General features: G+C 49.8%; 4 protein-coding genes across 4 annotated transcripts; 3 read left to right on the plus strand and 1 right to left on the minus strand.

The window, feature by feature from the left end:
- Positions 1 to 40: 40 nt before the first annotated feature.
- On the plus strand, positions 41 to 3,806 carry FPOAC1_011887 (uncharacterized protein; the record flags this gene model as incomplete). The annotated part of the gene is made up of 3 exons (XM_044856254.1): positions 41 to 211; positions 265 to 3,056; positions 3,110 to 3,806. 3 exons carry the CDS (start codon positions 41 to 43, stop codon positions 3,804 to 3,806), a joined length of 3,660 nt encoding a protein of 1,219 aa, XP_044703567.1.
- Positions 3,807 to 7,762: 3,956 nt separating this feature from the next.
- Positions 7,763 to 9,352, plus strand: FPOAC1_011888 (uncharacterized protein; the record flags this gene model as incomplete). Its single annotated transcript, XM_044856255.1, has 2 exons — positions 7,763 to 8,097; positions 8,158 to 9,352. The coding sequence occupies 2 exons, from the start codon at positions 7,763 to 7,765 to the stop codon at positions 9,350 to 9,352; spliced, it is 1,530 nt and encodes a 509-aa protein (XP_044703568.1).
- Positions 9,353 to 10,091: 739 nt separating this feature from the next.
- On the minus strand, positions 10,092 to 10,967 carry FPOAC1_011889 (uncharacterized protein; the record flags this gene model as incomplete). Its single annotated transcript, XM_044856256.1, has 3 exons — positions 10,092 to 10,617; positions 10,680 to 10,762; positions 10,872 to 10,967. 3 exons carry the CDS (start codon positions 10,965 to 10,967, stop codon positions 10,092 to 10,094), a joined length of 705 nt encoding a protein of 234 aa, XP_044703569.1.
- A 790-nt stretch (positions 10,968 to 11,757) lies between these two features.
- On the plus strand, positions 11,758 to 13,355 carry FPOAC1_011890 (uncharacterized protein; the record flags this gene model as incomplete). The annotated part of the gene is made up of 3 exons (XM_044856257.1): positions 11,758 to 11,898; positions 12,025 to 13,179; positions 13,233 to 13,355. 3 exons carry the CDS (start codon positions 11,758 to 11,760, stop codon positions 13,353 to 13,355), a joined length of 1,419 nt encoding a protein of 472 aa, XP_044703570.1.
- Positions 13,356 to 13,996: the final 641 nt, after the last annotated feature.

A 13,996-nucleotide genomic window follows, 5' to 3' on the forward strand; every position in this document is an offset into this window, starting at 1 on the left:
CCAGCTATTCTTGTTTTTGATCGTCGCAGACGTGAGTGGTATGGACGCCCCAGAAGCAGATGTCGATATCAAACTACAGAAGGTCTCGGCAGATCTTTTAGAGGACTTTGACCGCTCTCTGCCCCATCTCCTATGGAAACCTGATGGTCACGGAGGCACAGTAGTCCGCTCAAGGGTGCGCGCAAAGGAGATATTCCGACTGACCAACTCTGTAAGCAAGTCTGAGAAGCTCATCTGTACTGTCGTGACTGACACTATTGTCAGATTCTGGACCAATTTCAAGAACTCCCTCAGCTACTGGACCCCTACCTCCCAAAATGGATTCCCCTCCTGGCCGAGGTGTTTCTGAAGCATCTACAAACTCGCCATCGTGGAAAAACGCTCTCATCTCGTTCCAAACTCTTGGTCTCTGTTGAGTTTGCCATATGCAAGATTTTATACACTTTTTGCAAGATCCGCGGCGAAAAAGTCATCGTGCGCTTTCTCAACGTCGAGGCAAAGTATCTAGAGTTGCTGCTTATTGCCATTGAAGAGTCCGAACAAGCCTCTGTCGATGATGCTACTCTTGGAAAATGGTCGTGGGAGGAGCGCTATGTTGTTCTTCTGTGGCTCTCACATCTCCTACTGGCCCCCTTTGACCTCTCTACCATCTCATCCGTTGATCTACAAGACATGACAGCACCAGATATTCCGGGCATGGTTTGGCCTGAGAACCTCCCTGCCATTACTGTGCGCATGATTCCACTTGCTATCAAGTATCTCAGTACTCCTGGGAAAGAGCGAGATGCAGCAAAGGCTCTCCTAGTAAGAATGGCGATTCGACGTGACATGCAACAACTCGGTGTGCTCAAGAGCCTCATCGACTGGTCTCTTGCATCGCTTCGTCCGCGCAAGGATCAACCTCTTCAAACGACGTATTTCTGTCTTGGAGTATTGTCCTTCCTCGCTGGTGTCTTGCGGGCATCGTCAGACACGTCAGACATGAACCCTTACCTTTCCACTATCTTTTATGCCATACACGCAATTTCTGTTGGCAAGGATGAGCTCTCAAAGACCATCATCTCCTTTGCTCTTGCCAGGAAAATGATTCTCAAGGTTATTCGATCTGTGGTCGTGTTGCGTCTTCGCCAACCCCAGGATGCAGCTAGCACTGAACTTACCGAGACCGCTATTGGATATTTGCTTGAATCGGTTTCCGACAACGATACGCCTGTACGACTGGCTGCCAGTAAGTCTCTGAGCATTATCACACTGAAATTGAACCCCGACATGGCCTCACAAGTTGTCGAAGTTGTGCTGGAATCACTTAACCGAAATGTTCTTTGGACGAGACCGGCTGGAGGCAAACCAGTTAGAGATTTGTCCGCTGTGGATAATCTCGAGTGGCACGGCCTGATGCTTACACTCTCACATCTATTGTATCGGCGATCTCCGCCAACTGAGCAGCTGTCCGATATTATCCATGCCCTCCTTTTGGGTTTGTCATTTGAGCAAAGAAGCATGTCTGGAGGAAGCATTGGGACTAACGTGCGTGACGCTGCTTGTTTCGGCATCTGGGCTTTGGCGCGCCGATATACGAGTGACGAGCTTCGTGCAGTTCCCACACACTCTGTCTTTGCAGCAAAGGCTCACCCAGATACGAGTTCCATCATCCAAGTTCTGGGAACAGAACTCGTTGTGACCGCTTCACTAGATTCCGCTGGAAATATTAGACGCGGTGCATCGGCGGCTTTGCAAGAACTCATTGGGCGGCATCCCGATACCGTCGAACAAGGTATTTGGGTGGTACAGACGGTCGACTACCACTCTGTCGCCCGACGTTCCAGAGCGATCGAAGAGGTAGCCGTTAACGCGACCAGGTTATCGAGTCAGTACGGCGAAGCCATCATTACTACTCTCCTTGGCTGGAGGGGTATCGGTGATCTTGATGCTGGTTCAAGACGTGTTACAGGTGCTGCTTTTGGCGTTCTTACCTACGAGCTTTCAGACTCAAAGGCAGGCGATCCGCTTGCTCGATTCAAAACGACTGTCCAACTGCTGACTGAGCGTCTTGAGTCACTTCAGCCGCGTCAAGTCGAGGAGAGACACGGTCTGTTGTTGTGTTTCGCAGCTGTCCTCGACAAGTTCCCTGCTCTGCTCCAAACCGACACAGCACATGATAACTCGTCTTTGATTGATGAGATACTCTCGACATTGTCAGACTTATTGGAGAATTTACAATCGACTGCCTATCGAAAACCGGAGCTACTCGCTGAAGCAGCAAGTCGACTTGTCGTCTCATCGTTGCCTATCCTACAAACTGCTGTTCTCGGTGCAAAGCCTCAGTTAGCCCCTCGCCCAGGGCAAGAGCTCGTTCAGCCCGACAACAAGGCTGAATATACGAGTCTAGTACCTGAGCTTGATTCTTGCAACAAAGATCGAAGTGCAACAGTGATACGCCTGGTTTCCGCACTGCGAGCTATTGTTCCTACATGGCTGAATCGTAGCGAGCAAGAGACTATCGAGCCCATTGCTTCCGCGTCACTTGTCCTGCTGCTGTTCTCTTCGCCGACTGAGAGAAAATCGTTAATAAGCGAATGGGCTGGGATTGTTGAACGTCGCCCTACAAGTCGAACAGCTGTGCACGGCAATGGCTACTTTTCAGCACTTACAATCGCGCAGCCTCTGGTAGACTCATCCGAGGATCTAGCCTGCCAGGCTCTCCTGGAGCGATGGGCATGGGATGCCGAAATCGATACTCGGGTGGCTATTTTGCAGAGTCTGACACGCAGTAGTATTTTACACAAGAAGCCTCTGACATTTTTACAGTTGATCGCTGGAGGGTTGAACGATTATACTACAAATGCCCGGGGAGATGTTGGATCACACGTCCGTGTGCAGGCTCTCCGAGCCGTTAGGGTATTATGGGATCAACTGGATGAGGTGGCAGTTGAGAGTGAATGGGCAGAGGCATCTGTGAGGGCGCTCTTCTTCAGTACTCTTCGTCTTTCTGCCGAAAAGCTCGATCGCGTCCGTCCTGAGGCACAGGCTGCATTGGCCTTGATCTTGGAGAAAAGGTACGTTAGATAACGCCTTCGGTGATTGTTTTGTCGAATACTGACGGCTTTAGTCACACAAAAACCTTTCTCGAACTCACATTTTCTTCAAAAGCCTACTTCCATAGTCTGCTAAGCCTGCATGGTGGGGCATGTCTCCAGCCATTGCTTCACAAAGTAGCAAAGGAAGATACGGGTCAATGGATGGTAGAACTTATGGCTGGATTCGTCGGATCTGCAGACACAGGCAACGAAGACCTGATCATTGCGAGTCGAGCGGCGCTCTGTGGCTTTTGTGAAGCCAGCAACGAAAACCTAGACCTCGTTTGCCATTCTTTGTTGCAGAACCTGAAAACTCGACAGGGTCAAGATAGAGTTGTCGTACCGACTCTAGAGGTCGTTGCATTCCTGTTTCACGTACAACTCTTCCAAAAGAGTACTGTCGATCTCCGTAGTCTGTGTCTGCAGACCCAGAAGGCGGGATACAAGACGGGCAACGTGCGTAAGCTTGAGGCATGCATCAAAGTCTACGTTGGTGCTGCATCGATGCTTGGTCAAAGAGGTGCCGAGCCAGGAGCCCTTGAAGCTAGAAAGCGCCTAGGAGCTTTGTTGCACCATCCCTGGCCCAAAATTAGGACTATGGTGGTAGATGGAGTCTGGGGTGTACTTGGAGAGCAAAAAGAGGCTGCAGATAAATTAACAGGTGTAGACTGGGGTCAAGCAGGAAAGTCACAGATCAAAACTACAGTTGAGGAGCTAGGGCTGTGTTAGTTCGGGATATCAGAAGTGTGTCCCAACGTGGCAGCTGAATAACGTTCGAGAAGGTGGGATGCGCATGCGGCAATGCAGTAGTGGCTGTTCGGCTCGAAGTTTGGTCCCTGATCGACCCGCGATGACAGACTGGCAATGTCAGTGCGCATCACTCACACCTGACAACTACTGTGATATCAGATTACACAGGCCTCAAAGCTAGCGAACTTTGATATCCGAGAGAGGAAGGTGAAGGAAATAATGACCGTTTACAAGCCTCTAAAGAACGACACTACACGATGATTCGTGAAACAAGTACGGTCGCGAAACTCTGCATAGCGTTATAGGCGGTATGGTGGCTTGAGACATCTGAAGCCACGAAACTGTTTTCATTTCTGAGAAAGCCCGGTAGAATGGATGAACGACTCGTCCAAGTTTGCCTGACGTCGATTTATTTGCAACAATTTGGTGTAAGTTTACGCCATGTTCCTTCTGACGTTCTAGTGTGCACACTAGACGCTCCCGGGCAGTCGTTGTAAACGTGGTTGACATACTCTGTACATACAGTAGGTAGTTTGTGCAATAGTCTCAGATACAACAGTCTTATCGGCGTTACAGGGACAGAATGAGAGTGGAGGAAATGCTCCTTATGCTTTAACGATGGGCGAATCGAGATTAAGTGTGAGAGGCACAGTAGACACCCAGTAGCTCAGGATCACGTCTAATATCTTGTCTCAGAATAGCACATGGATGATTCTTCAAGGCAACACGTGTAATCAACGAATCGGCCCGGGGATAATCCATCTGGCAGCTACTGATGGACATGCTGGACTTGGGAATTAACCCATTTGTCTAATATCCAGGGGCTATGAAATTGGCCTCTCGTGTGATTAACCGTTTTGGCTTGTTAGATGAATCAGTGTGGAGATTTTGATAACTCAACTCGATGAACCTGCTGCCCAGTGTGTACTACTAGACTGCCTATGGACGGGTGTTGATATCAAACTTGACCTGAGCTAGTAAAGGAGACGCTGTAGGAAAATCAGTACTGCAGCATGTCGAGTATTAACACAGTGAACCAAGGAACAAGAGATAAGGCTGATGCATACGTCGTGAGATGTGGAGTTTGGCAGATAAGGAACCATGAATTGTGGGTATCATTGGCGTGGGTTATTACATGTAATCAATTATCGATCGCCTATTATTATGGTTTACTTTTTATTTTTTTTTATTTCGAAGAAGTCTTGGCTCAGAGGTTCGTTTTTGCGCAGAAATTCTCAGATGGTATCAGTAGGTAATTAATACGAGGTGAGATATTTGAGGATTATTACCTCGGTTGGTACCTCTTGCCTAGTCTACCTAACTACAGACCAGACTGTTGGGAGGAAGCAGCGATGCACAATCTCTAGGTTCCAAGTTACAGGTTGCAGGTTGCAGGTCGCAAGCGGGAAAGTGGAGACTCTCCATCCGTTGCAAACATGGCAGGCACCATCTAACAGAACTCTAATGTGCACGGCCATATTCCCTCATTGGTAAATTTTCTACATCATGAAGTTAGTATCTCTTTCACTTCTAATTTCAATCTGCGCCTTAGTTACTTCACTACAATCAAAACATCTCACTACATCAATCCCAAGACAATGGTCAGAAAAGCGTGGGGGGCTGCTGGATACTCTTATCGAGCAACAACCATGTTGTCGCGTGATGTGACAGACTCTTGGCTGGTAGGTTGCTTGGCTGCTCGACATTGGACCCTTGTTTTGTCTTTTCAAACCTGGGGAATATGGAATGTCCATATTGAGTAGCTCCTGGTTTCCATCCCAGAGCCTCGGATCTGCATTTTCATCAATCTCCATCAGAGATTCTATGGCAGAAAAAAAATTAACAACCGCGATAATCTGGCCTTGACAAGCGGATAGAAGGATGGATGGGATGGTGGTTCGATCAAAGCCGAAGCTGTGCGTTATGATAAGATCATAAGCAACACGGCATAGCGCCCAGCCACAAAACCACAATATGGGAACACCTTTCCAGCACTCTTTCACATATCGGGCAGTTCCGTACAGAACGTGTGAAGTCACTGATAACCCGCAGACCGTCACGTTCAGACGTATCAATAGGTACAATTCCAATCCGTCGGAATGGTCCCGGCTGGGTGACCGACAACGGAGCTACACCTCGCTTCCAAGAGGAAGCCACAGTGCTGTGAAACATGTGCGATTGAGAGTGTTGCTCAATTGTCGTGCCATGAGTGAAGGACGGGCATGAATATTCGCATGACTAGCTCAGACAACTAGGGTTCAGTGCTACCAAGCCTGGTGGCTGATTTGCTAGCTCCGCCCTGGTACTTGCGGCCTGAGTTGCATCAAGAGTTGTTTCTTGCCCGAATAGAAAAGAAAGAAAGAGAGAAAAGTGCTTTCGTCCTGACAATAGCACAATGGGCTTTCTATACTTCGTACGGCATTGAAACCGTGCTGGATCAAGCATATTCGTCGATAGAGACGTTTCCAGAGTGTCCGATATCCCCCATACCCCCTCCGATAGCAATCCAAGAAACACGAATATCCCGAAAGAGGTCATCTCCCCAGCTCGGCAGCGCTTGACGCCAAGAAACATCAATTCTTATCTGGAACTATGATTTGTTAGCCAGCTTGATGGGATGGAGGCTATTGATTGATTTTGGAACTCCAGCAGTCAACCATCATTTGCTGCTATATTATTTGCGTTGACACAGTATGGTTACCAATCGGCCACCAAGTCAAACCATTTGTTCTCTGGTCGTCGTCCTTCCGCGTCTTGGCTAGACCACAGTCCAGTCCGTCGCTGGCTCAATGTGGACGCCAAGAGTCGATGTCCTTGGTGCAATGTTCGTCATTCATGATGGTCGATCATCCTGTTCACTTCCTTGACGGTATTATCACAATCCGATAGCCCAGATTGCATTATTGGGAACAATCGGTGAACCCTGTTTGCCGTAATCGTTGTCGAGAATAATACCAATCTGGCCAGCTACAGGAACTTCAAACCCTCTGAATACCAACCGGGCTAGCTTTCACGAGCCTGCATTAAAGACCCTAATGCTCATCAGTCCCTTGGCTTTTGATCCACTGGCGCTGGGGCTGGACCGACACTTTGGATGGCTGGCCCATTTCATCCTGGAGCTCCACAACCTGTGGCCGACACCCCCTCCCTCCACGACAAGACCGACGCACAGGGCCACAGATGACGGGGGCTACGGGCCTTGGGAGGCCACAAGCTCGTGTGTATGTGTGAGAGTGCTCTGCTCTCTGCTCGACCGTCAACGCTACTGTAACTTACTGTGCCTTCCGGATGGTCAACCGGGACAAGTCGATTCGCCCACACTCTCGCCTCCGCAACATTGGATGTTGGGCCTTGGGACCTGCCGCACCTTGTCCGCCTCCACTCTTCTTCTTATCTTGACTTAATACTTCCTCCTCTGCCCTGTATTCTATTTCCAGGTCTCCTTCCCGCTCAGCCTTGGTTTGTTGCCTTTTCTCTTCGACCAAATGCGAGGCGACACATCAATACAATTTCCTGCGAACTGGCATCACTGACATATACGCGCACCCCAACGACTGCGGTTTTTTGAGATTAGCGACTACTCTGACTGGTTTCATTCTTACTCCTGTCGACGCGGTTCAATCCGTCGCCAACTTCCGCTCACTCAAGCTAAACTGTCAAACTGTTATCGACACGGATCGCCAAGTCCACGATTTTCATGAATTCATCTCTCGCTGAACCGCTATTACCACTAGTCGAGTGCCATATCCGGCGGCCTTATGTTGAGGTAAATTATCGAAGTATTTCAAGATCGACTACGGGTCCGACGTCACGGCATCTACCGCCAACACCGTTCCAGCCGTAAATCTCGACCAAGTTTTAGCCCCTACGATCAGTTGTTACCTCGCTCGTCGGGCCCTCTGCGGAGGACGACGGGCGCGGACTGGGGCGCAGACATGGCCCTCTATTCTGAACCTCCAACCCTTCGAGAATTCAAGTACGATAAGCCCACTCTGCTCGTCTGTTGGTGGGCAACTTCGTTTTGTACTCTCATTATCCTCCTACGGCTTGCTGGCCGTTTTATTCGTACAGAACGATTATTCACCGAGGACCGTGTGGCTGCGCTTGCCTTGATACCTTTGTATGCTCGCATGGCATGCGTTCATTATATACTCATTTATGGAACCAACAATGCTCAATTTGACGACGTTGAGCTTACTGACGAACAAATACGCCAGAAGTCTATTGGCAGCGGTCTTGTGCTAGCCAGTCGAATTTTCTACGCTGCAACGTATGTGATGTTTTCTCTCTGTTTCAAGCAACTATGAACGTCATGTGCTGACTCCGATAGATTATGGATACTCAAGTTTGCAGTTCTCGAGTTCCTTCACCGATTGACTCGAGCCACATGGGAACGAGCATGGCAGACGTCTCTGTATATCATTCGCATTATCCTTGCAGCCACCTTCATCGCCGTTGTCATAAGCGATTTTGTCGAATGTCGTCCTTTTAGTCACTATTGGCAAGTTTTGCCAGATCCTGGTGGTCAGTGTCGTCAAGGCTATGTGCAACTTCTTACCATGGCGGTCTGTAACGTCATCACCGACTTGTTGCTCGTCATTTTCCCCATTCCAATCATCGTGACGAGTGGAATGACGATAAAGAGAAAGATACAACTCGTGCTTCTCTTTTCCCTCAGTCTGTCTGTTGTAGGAGTGACACTCTATCGTGTACCGCACATCATCGACGAGAATGGTCGTCAGCAATATCGGTCTCTTCTGGCTTCAGTTGAGTTGCTGTTTGCCACGGCAGCTGCTAACTCATTGGTATTGGGGTCTTTCATGCGAGATCGGGGTATCAAAAAGCAGAAGTTTCGCCGTTCGTCCGTCGCCGAGTCCCTCGATCCTTCTCTCAATCTTCGCCGTCCAACTTTACATCGACATTGGGGGAGTGATGAGGACCTCGTTCGGGATGTTGGCATGACTGTTGATCCGGAACTACAGGACCAGCCCGACAATTCCAGCGAGAATGGTGCTTTGCAATACACTCCTGCCCCTCTTGCCCGGAAGCTAGACCAAGATCTCGAGCGCTGGCAGTTTCCACAAAGACAACGCAGTAACGCAGAGCATAGCGACGATTCTCTAATACAACATGATCCACTCTCTCGGTCGAAGAGCGAGAATAGTCCGGCGCCAAGAAGAGTATCTTTCTTTGACGTGGGTGGGTTGCTCGATGTTCCGCCAGAAAGCTCTGGCAGTTTGCGAGCAAATAGCCGCGACTCATCAAAGGAGGACTCAGCACAGTCCTACACACCTCCTGTGCCTTCGTTGCCGGCCAGTTCGGGTGGGTTTCGTCGAGGTTCGACTGCATTACTCCAGGATATTGGTGGCCTTTTTGGGCCTGCGAACACAAGGTCAAATCGATCGAAGCCCAAATACGGAGGCACTGAGCTTCAACCGATACCACAATCGCGGCAAGAGTCACGACACGGCAGCCATGCGCATTCAGGGACAGAGCTGAGGGATCCTGGTGGGCTCTTGAATTAAATGGCGATTGCCATTGGCATCTATCTCTTGTTTGCCTTGTGGCGACAACGACATTTTCATTGTCGAATTCATTGGATCATGGACTCATAGATATTTCCACGGCCATGGGCGTTTCAATTGTTATTTCGGGTTGGTTAAAGCTAGCAAGACAGGAGTAACGCGTGGGAAGGATTCTTTCGGTATTTGGGAGCCTATTGAGGCCGGGCATAAATATGGGATTTGAGCACAATCACTAAAGTGATTTATGATTTGCGGACTCAATATGGGCTCGTTTTTTTTTCGCCAGGATGGCATGGATATTGATTAGATATACCCGGCGGAAGCCAAGTTAACGTTTAATGGCATTGGCATGAATTTTAAACATTATTTTTGCACAAAGATCAGAGTAGTTTATGAACCTGACATTGTATTAGTGTGGGCAATTATTATACATTCTTCAAATATGGAGTTACCTGCTGGCGTCAACTTGAGCACTTAGACAAGTCAATATTTCACGAGGTCTAGACAAACGCTAAGCAGTCACCTAACACACGAACAAACAAGCACAAGGGATGGGAAAGCCTTCATATAAATGCTTGTATTCCTTGGTTGGCTTTGCTACAGCGCAGCACAATTTAGATAGAACCCCTGAAACGCCAGCTTTTTAGAATTTCAGTTGCAGTTTGACGCCCTCATCCTCGTACCAGAAACCCGTTCTTTCCTTTAACACAATCTCAACATAGCCTATCCAACAAATTATCTATACACACAATCGGTAACTAGCATATCGACCAGCTGTTTCACTGTTTCGGATGATCTTGACAACATGACCTCGCTTCAGGCCCAGATAGCGAGCGACAGGGTCCTTTTGCAAAATACGAGGGAGCTGGGTCTCCTTCAGACGGTAGCGCTTGAGAAGAGCAATCTTCTCCTCACGGGATAGGAGAACATGCTTGGGAACAAGCTCATGGTGGGTGATGTTAACGAGCAAATCGTCCTCAAGGAAGCATTCGATTTTTGCCATCGATTCGACACTGGCGAGCGACTTGCGGGCGGTAGGAGAAAGAGGGACGTGAGTCACCATGATGCCGGTCTTGTAGTGGTTGTCAATCACGTATGCGGCGAACGCTCGGATCTGATTGACACCGAAGGTCTTGTCGGCAACGAACTCGATCCAGATAGGGCCACAGTCGGCAACAGGGTCGGGGTTGGCTGCTGTCGCGGGAGGAGTGAATTTGCGGATCATGGATGTGCTAGGACGCGCCGAGAATGAGAGTTTGTTGCGGCTGTAATCAATATTGTTAGTTTTGCATTTTCTTTGGTTGGGTCAACGTAGATGGGCTCTTACTTGATAGAACCGTCGGGGTTGCAGTACTCGTCGCGGAAGCGGTCGAGAGAGATCTTGACTTCCTCCTCAGCGAGCTCGTATTCCTTTGCAAGACAGTCAGTTTGATGAGCCGTTATTTTATAGCAGAGCTGCGCGACTAGACGTGTTGCGCGATTCCACTTGTAGTCTATAAGACTTTTAAGGCAGACGTACTCGATCCGCGACCATCTCATGGACGGTCCTCCAGGCCCGCCAAAGCCGGACAACCTCCTTTGACTTGGCGTCTGTTGGAACGTGATCGACATCCATGGTGATTATGTGTTAAGAAGGCGATTCGAATCGTGATGCTGGTGGTGGAGCTGATATAGGTAAGAAAGAAAGGTTGCGATCGCAGGCGTCTCAAAAATGTTTCTTCCTTTCAGCCTTGCATCGTCGCCGCAAAAGTCCACAGTTTCTTGGGCGGGTCAGAGCGCTGAGAAAGTCATGTGACATGTACCGCCACGCGTGTAGCCACAGAAAGCTCTCTCCGCCACGATTGGAATTTGAGGTTGATGAGGGTGGGGCAGGAATGTACCCCTGGCACCAGGAGGACCCTTCAAGCTCAGTGGTCTCGCTCTCTTTTCCAGCGAACGCTAGGGGAAGGACGGGCCCGAGTCCAAGGGAGGGGCACCGGGCCTAGAAAGACCGGGCAGCCTACGGATACTATACCGACAATGCAAAGAAAGAGACAGCTCAGTCAGTGGTGCACGGGCCTGCCCCAATGGGCAAGTCAATGGACAGGTAGGTCGCAAATCAGAGCGGGAGAGACACGGGTCCAGAACTTTAGTAGGGGAAGGTGGTGGAATTACTGCAAGCTGGCAGCACCGCCTACCAGCTGCAAGCCTACTGTACAGCGTACCTAACTACCTACCTTTTGGTTTTTTTTTAATCCTTTACAGTTGGGCCATTTCTTTTTTCTCTCCTCTTTTTCCTTAACCCTTCCCACTTGATCTCCACGTGTCGTCCTTATCCTCACCTCTATTCTTCCTCGAGCTTTCTCGCTCTTGGTTCCTAATCTCTTGTCCGCTCTGTCTCTGTCCTGTCATCTCTCTTCACCATAATGGCCGAACCCGCAACTTCTCCTGCCCCTGCGGCAGAAAACAAGCAGGCTCATGTCCGTCCTACTAAGCCTGATGAGGAGGTCTTTAAGAAGGAGCTCGCAAAGGCTGAGAAGGAGCACAAGGCTTCAATGGACCGTCTGGTACGACTTCAATCCCTCCTGTTCTGTGCGATATGGCTCGGCTATCGACACGGGTCCCACATCTGTGGCCTCTGGCGAAGCTGAGCTATAAGGGGTTGGCATTGACTAACTATAATTCGTTTGTAGGCTGCTGTGAAAGCTAAGATTGATATTGCTATGCCCAACAAGAATAAAGACCAGCCAAACCCTACCCAGCAGCGACGACAAGAGCTCATTGCTCAGGCCAACGAGATTCGACAGAAGCAGGCCGGCGGAAAGAACGCCCGCACTGGAAAGCTCGATCAGATCAAGCGCCTTGATGAGCAGGTCCGCAGCCGAATTGCCGAGCAGAAGACAGCAAAGGCCAAGGTCCCCTACAAGAGCCTCGAGGAAGTCGACCGCCAGATTGCTACCCTTGACAAGCAGGTCAACTCCGGTACCATGAAGCTCGTCGACGAGAAGAAGGCTCTTTCAGACATCTCCAGCCTCCGCAAGATGCGCAAGAACTTCGGCCAGTTCGAGGATTCTCAGAAGCAGATTGATGACCTCCGTGCCAAGATCAAAGAGATCAAGGACAGCATGGACGATCCCGAGCAGCGTGCCCTTTCTGATCAGTACAACAAGATCCAGGCCGAGATTGATACTATCAAGGCTGAGCAAGACGAGGCCTACAAGAGCCTCTCCACCCTTCGTGACGAGCGAACCAAGCTGCAAGCTGAGCAGCAGGAGAAGTACACTGCTATCCGCAAGTTGAAAGATGACTATTACGGACAGAAGAAGGCTTACCAGGCCTACGACCGTGAGGCTCGTGAGGCTCGCCGTGAAAAGCAAAGGGCAGAGCAAGAGCGTTACCACCAGGAGCGTAAGAAGGCCGAGGCCGAGCGCCGCCTGGGCGATGCTAGTGACCCTGCGTACCTGGATGAAATCCGCCGTGCCAACAGCCTGCTCCAATTCCTCGACCCTAACCACAAGGTCGAGAAGGGCCCTCTCATGGCCGATACTGGTCTCGGTGCTCAGGCCCAGCGAAGTGTTGATGAGTCTGGCCTCAAGGGTACTAAGCTCCTTCGCAAGGAGGACCGTGAGGAGGAGTACGCCCCCGCTGTCAAGAAGGGTAAGAAGGGCAAGAAGGCCGGTGCCGGTGCCTCATCCAACAAGTTCAGCGTCCCCCCTGCCGTCGTCGAGGACTGTGCTGCCATGGGCATTGACCCCCCTATGAGCTCCGCCGATATCCCTGCTGTTGCCGAGAAGGTCCGAGCCAAGCTTGACTTCTGGAAGAACGACCAAGAGGCCCAGACCCAACGCGTAAGTTTGCCATCCGAACCTTTGGTGGGCTGCTATGCTAACTATCGTTATAGAACATCGAGAAGGCCAAGAAGGAGATTGCCGAGCTTGAGGCCGCTGAGGCTAATGGCGACAAGGTCGAGCAGGCTACCTCTGATTTGAAGGAGACTTCTATTGCTGATAAGCAGGAGTCGTAAATATAAATCTCGACTCGACTCTGATTGCTCGTCGGCAAACTCCCATGCCGTCGATGCTGGGCCCTTAACGAACACTCACAAATGCGCTCTCTCACTCCCTCATCCTATCCACTATCCGCCAAAAGTCTCTCTTGGCGATCTTACTCGACATGTTGAGTCAATTGTTGAACTGATACCAAATGTCGTCTAAAAAGTTGTTTGGCTCACCAACTCTATTGCGCGAGTTTCAATCTTTCTCACCCTTTTTTCACCACCATGTTCGAATCTAAAAAGCGCTCTCTCGTGCTATTTTGTAATTAGGCGCTACTTCTTAGTGAAGCCATGCGCAAGGAAAATGATAAAAAGTTGGTTCAATTCGGTGATAAGATTCGTCGCATTGCTTTTTTCTTAGCGTCGTGACATGATTCTCGGTTATCGGGTCCCTTGTAGATCTTGGCCCTAGGTAAGGTCAATTGACTTTGCTTATTGCCGCTCATGGATGCATAGATTGGTGAGGTCATGAGGAGCTAAGCTTGTATGTATGATGGAGGTTTAAGTTGGGCACACATCGGGCATACTGCTGTGCCTCTTCAGCCTTTCGCTCTGCTGCCCTTCTTATGCTTTGCTTTGTTACTCGTGTGTCTGGCATTAGTGACCGACCA

Source organism: Fusarium poae, chromosome 4, assembly GCF_019609905.1.
Source record: "Fusarium poae strain DAOMC 252244 chromosome 4, whole genome shotgun sequence".
NCBI lineage: Eukaryota > Fungi > Ascomycota > Sordariomycetes > Hypocreales > Nectriaceae > Fusarium > Fusarium poae.